Below are 5,796 nucleotides of genomic sequence, written 5' to 3'. Positions count from 1 at the left end.
AGCCACAGCCTCGACAGAATCATCGAATCCCAACAGTGTGGGAGCAGGCCATTCGGCCCATGGACCCTCAGAAGAGCATCCCATCCCTGTACCCTGTCCCTATAACCCTGCATTTCCCATGGCTAATGTCAGACCTGTCTGAGGCGAGGACACCGTGTGAATAAAAGTGCTTTCTTTTTTCAGATTAGATGGTTCCCTACAGTGTGGAAACAGGCCCTTCAGCCCATTAAGTCCACACTGACCCTCCGAAGAGTAACCCACCCAAACACACTCACCCACTAATGCACCTATCACTACGGGCAATTTAGCATTGCCAATTCACCTGAGCTGCACATTTTTGGATTGTGGGAGAAAACTGGAGCACCTGCAGACACTGGGAGAATGTGCAAACTCCACACACAGTCACCCAAGGTGGGAATCGAACATGGGTGCCTGCTGCTGTGAGGCAGCGGTGCTAACCACTGAGCCACTTTCTTCACGTGCTTTTGTGTGTGATTTTCACAGTCGTACAGCACCGAAACAGACCCTTCGGTCCAACCAGTCCATCCCCAACATAATCCCAAACTAAACCAGTTGCTGATTGAAGGTTTCCTCGGAGCTTGTTGGCTCACTGATACAGATCCGGGAAAATCCGCACCCCACACATCCTCCCCATTCCACAAGCATTATTTTCATGAAGATAGATTTTATTTTAAACCAGCTACTGTGCTTACTCCAGTACTAAATCGGGGCTGAATCAGCACTCCCAAGTCCCGTGTGCTTTTAGACATGTTATATTGAGAGAGCTAAAACAGAAATAAGCTTTTTGTAAATGGTCATAGTATATTTCATATTGTTTTATTTATTTATTATGGGTTGCCTCCTCCCTTAAAGCTGACTGTTCACCAGCAGAACATTTTAAACCATAAAAGTTCCCAAATTTTTAATTCATTTAATACTAGGTTGATGAATTGTCTTGTGTGAACCCGGTTGGTCCATCAGACTGGGCTGTAACATTGAAATTAATGCGATCTCAGATCGATTATAAAAGTAAGTACTGTTCTTTAAACCTTCTCTCTCCCTTGCTTTAAACGCCAACGCTCACGTTCAGCTGACAGCGTTGTTGGTCTTGAGGTGATCCATACAGAACTTGGTGCCAGCTACCAGCGATCCTGCCAACAGTGCTGTCCGAACCCAGGGCGTCTCGCAGAATGGTTCCTTCACTGAGTTGGTCCTGGGGATCAGGGCGAGGAAAAAGCAGCAGCAAGTGACTAGGTTAGCCTGAGAGGTCACTGTAGAATCCCTGCAGTGTGGAAACAGGCTGCTTAGCCCAACAACACTCCAAGCAGCACCCCACCCAGGCCCATCTCCCTACTCTTATCCCTGTAACCCTGCATTTCCTACAGCTAACCCACCCTAACCTGCACACCCTTGAACACTCAAGGGCAATTTCGTGTGGCCTAGCCACCCGAACCTGCACATCTTTGGACTGTGGGAGGAAACCCCTGCAGACACAGAATGTTTAAACTCCACATAGATGGTTGCCTGAGGGTGGAATCGAACCCGGGTCCTTGATGCTGAGAGGTACGGTGGCACAGTGGTTAGCACTGCTGCCTCACAGCGCCTGAGACCCGGATTCAATTCCCGCCTCAGGCGACTGACTGTGTGGAGTTTGCACATTCTCCCCGTGTCTGTGGGTTTCCTCCGGGTGCTCCGGTTTCCTCCCACAGTCCAAAGGTGTGCAGCTCAGGTGAATTGGCCGTGCTAAATTGCCCGTAGTGTTAGGTAAGGGGTAAATGTAGGGGCATGGGTGGGTTGCGCTTCGGCGGGTCGGTGTGGACTTGTTGGGTCGAAGGGCCAGTTTCCACGCTGTAATGTAATGTAAAAAATGTAAAGGTAGCAGAGCCAACCACTGAGCCACTCACTGGATGCTTGAGGGCAGCATCACTGTGCAGTGCCAGTCATCGCCACCTGTCCTGACGATGGGTGAAGCTTAGTGGGTCTTGAGAAACATTGGGAACTGAAATGAGTTTCATGTTCTCTCTTGGAACGGGGAGCGTCACTGGCGAGATCAGCATTTGCTGCCGTCTCTAATTGCCCTCCAATTTAGTGGCTCCCACATTTCAGAGGGCAATTAAGAGCCCACCATATTGCTCATGGGGTTCTGTAGACACATGTAGGCCAGACCAGGTAAAGATGGCAGATTTCTTTCCCGAAAGAGAACTTACAAGAACCAATAGCTTCACTTTGTCACCATCAATAAGTCTAGCTTCCAATTCCTGATTTTATATTTTTTTCATCTTTTTTTGACCTGGTAACCACCAGTAAATCCCCATAGTTTCCCATTGATTAATTTCTAAACAAAACCCATTGTGAACAATGCAGATCCCCAAATGTGTGTGTGTGTGAGAGAGAGAGGAGGGAGCTCAATCAAAGTAGATATAAAGCACCCCAGCCCCTGTGGTCTCCACCACCCACCCCAGGCAATAAGGAAACAATATGCTCGCGCTCTCTCGCGCATGTGCTCTCCAATGACACCCCGGGCACTAACACAGCTACAGAAAAGTGTTAGTTTAAAAACGACAACATAAAATTTAGAGTTGAACAATTAACCACCACCAGTAACTCACCAATGCAGCCAATCAGAAATGTAAAGCCAAATCCATTGTGGGCATTGTGAACCATCGAAAGTGAGGGGGGAAACGAGAGGCGATGGATAGCAGGAAGGAACTAAATCAACATGGAGTTCGAGCTGAAGGTAAGGCACTATCTCTCCCACCCCACCCCCCCACCCTCTCTAAAGGCATTGAGAATTGGTGTGCACTTGTGTTGTCCTTCTCCAGGGACACCTGGGCACAAATGTAGCCATAGAAGGAGTGGTCGGGGGTGGGTAGACAGGTCTCCAGACCCATCCCTGGGTCTGCCTTACATAATTTTCTCATCAACCTGTTTGGAAGTGTTATTACACACAGGTGGGACTGAAACCCAGGCCTCCTGGTCCAGGCATAGGAATACTACCACTGCACCACAAGAGGGCCTCCTGAGTCTGCTTTACATTTTTTTTCCCCTGTATCTTTATCTTTTTGTTTTTCTCCTATTTAACCTATTTCCCTAATCAACCTGTTCAGAGAGGTTATTAAACACTGCCTTGAACCCTGGAAGTCTCAGTTCAGCGGGAGGGACACTATCACGGTGTCCCAAGATGGCCGCCTGGAGCCACCTCCACCAGTTAAAAACACTGCGTCACCAACTGAGTCCAAGCTGAACCCGTTCTGGCCAATGCAAACCGTTGACAGTGAGGGGAGTAGGGAGGGAGTTGGAGTGGGAGGTAAAGCACTGTATCCCCTGCAGTGCCCACCTCTCTCGAAAAGCCTTGAGAATCGATGGGCACTGTGTACTGTCTCCCATCTCCAAAAACACCGGGGCACAAATGTAGCTGCAGAGCAGGGGCAGGTGGTTCTGCTTGCAATGTGATGGATTCAAATTCAATCCAATCAGTTGCTATGGTACAATGACTCAGAACAGCAAGTCGAGGACTTCTGTGTTGCAGTGATAGTGTCCCTACGTCTGAGCCAGCTTCAAGTCCTCGCGGCCGGCCCCCAGACGTGCTACAACATGAAGGTTAAAAAGAATCTCCAGATTTCTAGCTGGCCGACATTGCCAATGCACCACCTTGTGCTGGGTAACCAAATGACAGGGAGGGAATGCAGACCATTCTGGCGATGCAGAATTCTTCCCACAGCACCCTGTCAGCAAGCTTCAAACTCTTGTTTGTGTTTCGGCTAATCCCACCCCAGCCCCTCGAAGTGTGGAACTGGGACTATGTACTCACAGTCATAGAGATGTACAGCACAGAAATAGACCCTTTGGTCCTACCCGTCCATGCTGACCAGATATCCCAACCCAATCTAGTCCCACCTGCCAGCACCCGGCCCATATCCCTCCAAACCCTTCCCGTTTAAATGCTTCTTAAATGTTGCAATTGTACCAGCCTCCACTAATTCATCTGGCAGCTCACTCCATACGCGTACCACCCTCTGTGTGAAAAGGTTGCCCCTTAGGTCTCTTTCTTATCTTTCCCCTCTCGCCCTAAACCTATGCCCTCTAGTTCTGGACTCCCTGACCCCAGGGAAAAGATTTTGCCTATTTACCCCATCCATGCCCCTCATAATTTTATAAACCTCTATAAGGTCACCCCTCAGCCTCCGATGCTCCAGGGAAAACAGCCCCAGCCTGTTCAGCCTCTCCCTATAGCTCAAACCCTCCAACCCTGGCAACATCCTTGTAAATCTTTTCTGAACCCTTTCAGCTTTCACAACATCTTTCCGATAGGAAGGAGACCAGAATTGCACACAATATTCCAAAAGTGGCCTAACCAATGTCCTGTACAGCTGCAACATGACCTCCCAACTCAATACTCTGACCAATAAAGGAAAGCATACCAAACACCGCCTTCACTATCCTATCAACCTGCAACTCCACTTTCATAGTTTTATAGAGATAGAACAACTGCAGGTATTGGAATCCAAACAGGCTGGAGGAACCTGGAGGTGGAGAAGTCGTCGTTTGGGGTGTAACCCTTCTTGAGTCCTGAAGAAGGGTTACACCTGAAATGTTGATTTCTCCACCTCCTGATGCTGTCTGACTTTGCTGTGTTCCTCCAGCCTCCTGCCTGTCAACTTCATAGTTCCATCAGCGCGCTCGATTCAACACAGTGACATACCAGGACCCTAACTATAGCAAACATCCAAATTGGAGTGAGAGTGAGCAAGGGACTGTGGACATCCCTCGCTGTGTGCATCACTTCAGAGAAATAAAGCTCTGATACAACGTCAACTCTCTCCGTGGGTCCTGTGTGGTATAGAGCGGGTGCAGGTAAATAGAGATGAGCCAGGATTGAGGTATTTTCAAATCAACCTGCGCAGGGATGTTATTACACACTCCTGCAGCTGGTGGGACTTTAGCTCAGACCTTCTGGCTCAGACGGCAGGGGCACTGCCACTGCACCACATGCCCCCTAAGAGCCGTTAACAATGGACTGATATCCCCTTCCCTTGTTGCTATCCTTGTCGGTAACTGAGCCCCTGGCTTCTAGTATTGAATTGGCCACAGGGCTTGGGATTTGAGTTCTTGGAGAGATGGGTGTTTTGGGTTGGCTGGGGCACTGTGACCTGAGTAACTTCAAAATGGCTTCTTCTTGGTAGTACAGATGGAGTTTCAGAAGAAAAGCCATATCAGACTCGAGATGTGAACTTCCTGTTGCTCCCTCAACAAATAATCACCTCGTCCTGCCCCTAAAGCAGGGGTTCACAAACACAAAGATCTGCTAGGTTTCTTTTTGAGTTTCTCCTGTGATTGAAACTGAGCGAACGTTTCGGCTCTCCGCTTCTGAAGAAGAATCGTCTTGGACTTGCAGCATTGACTCTGCTTCCCGTCCGCACAGAACGCTGCCAGCCCTGCCGAGTTTCTCCAGCAACAAGTAACTGGGATGGCTGGTGGAACTCGGCAGGGCTGGCGCCATCTTTTGTAGAGAGAGAAAGCAGAGTTGATGTTCTTCCTCCTCTGTCCTGCTTTGCTCCCCCTGGAGCTGGGATGGTCAACCTGCTCCCCCTGCCCCCCCTCCCCCTGGAGGGGTGTTAGGGTGCACCTCCTCCCCCCGCCTGGTGATGATGTTAGGGTGCTCCCCCCTCCCCCTGGCGGTGATGTCACGGTGCTCCCCCCTCCCCCCAGCGGTGATGTTAGGGTGTACCCCCCTCACCCCCTGGCGGTGAGGTCACGGTGCACCCCCTCTCCCCCCGGCGGTGATGTCAGTGTGTA

At 49.9% G+C, this 5,796-nt stretch overlaps 1 protein-coding gene across 1 annotated transcript in view; it reads right to left on the bottom strand.

The window, feature by feature from the left end:
- Positions 1–407: 407 nt before the first annotated feature.
- The window catches only part of LOC122542709 (nascent polypeptide-associated complex subunit alpha, muscle-specific form-like), an 8,262-nt gene continuing 2,873 nt past the window's right edge, over positions 408–5,796 (bottom strand). Inside the window, exon 2 of the mRNA XM_043680689.1 lies at positions 408–1,213. Within this exon, the coding sequence (XP_043536624.1) occupies positions 1,087–1,213 (127 nt within the window). The 3' untranslated portion in view covers positions 408–1,086. The remainder of the gene's footprint in view (positions 1,214–5,796) is intronic.

The sequence above is a fragment of the Chiloscyllium plagiosum genome, chromosome 41, assembly GCF_004010195.1.
Source record: "Chiloscyllium plagiosum isolate BGI_BamShark_2017 chromosome 41, ASM401019v2, whole genome shotgun sequence".
Lineage (NCBI taxonomy): Eukaryota > Metazoa > Chordata > Chondrichthyes > Orectolobiformes > Hemiscylliidae > Chiloscyllium > Chiloscyllium plagiosum.
The sequence above is the reverse complement of the archived record's forward strand: the minus strand, read 5'-3'. Positions and strand labels throughout refer to the sequence as shown.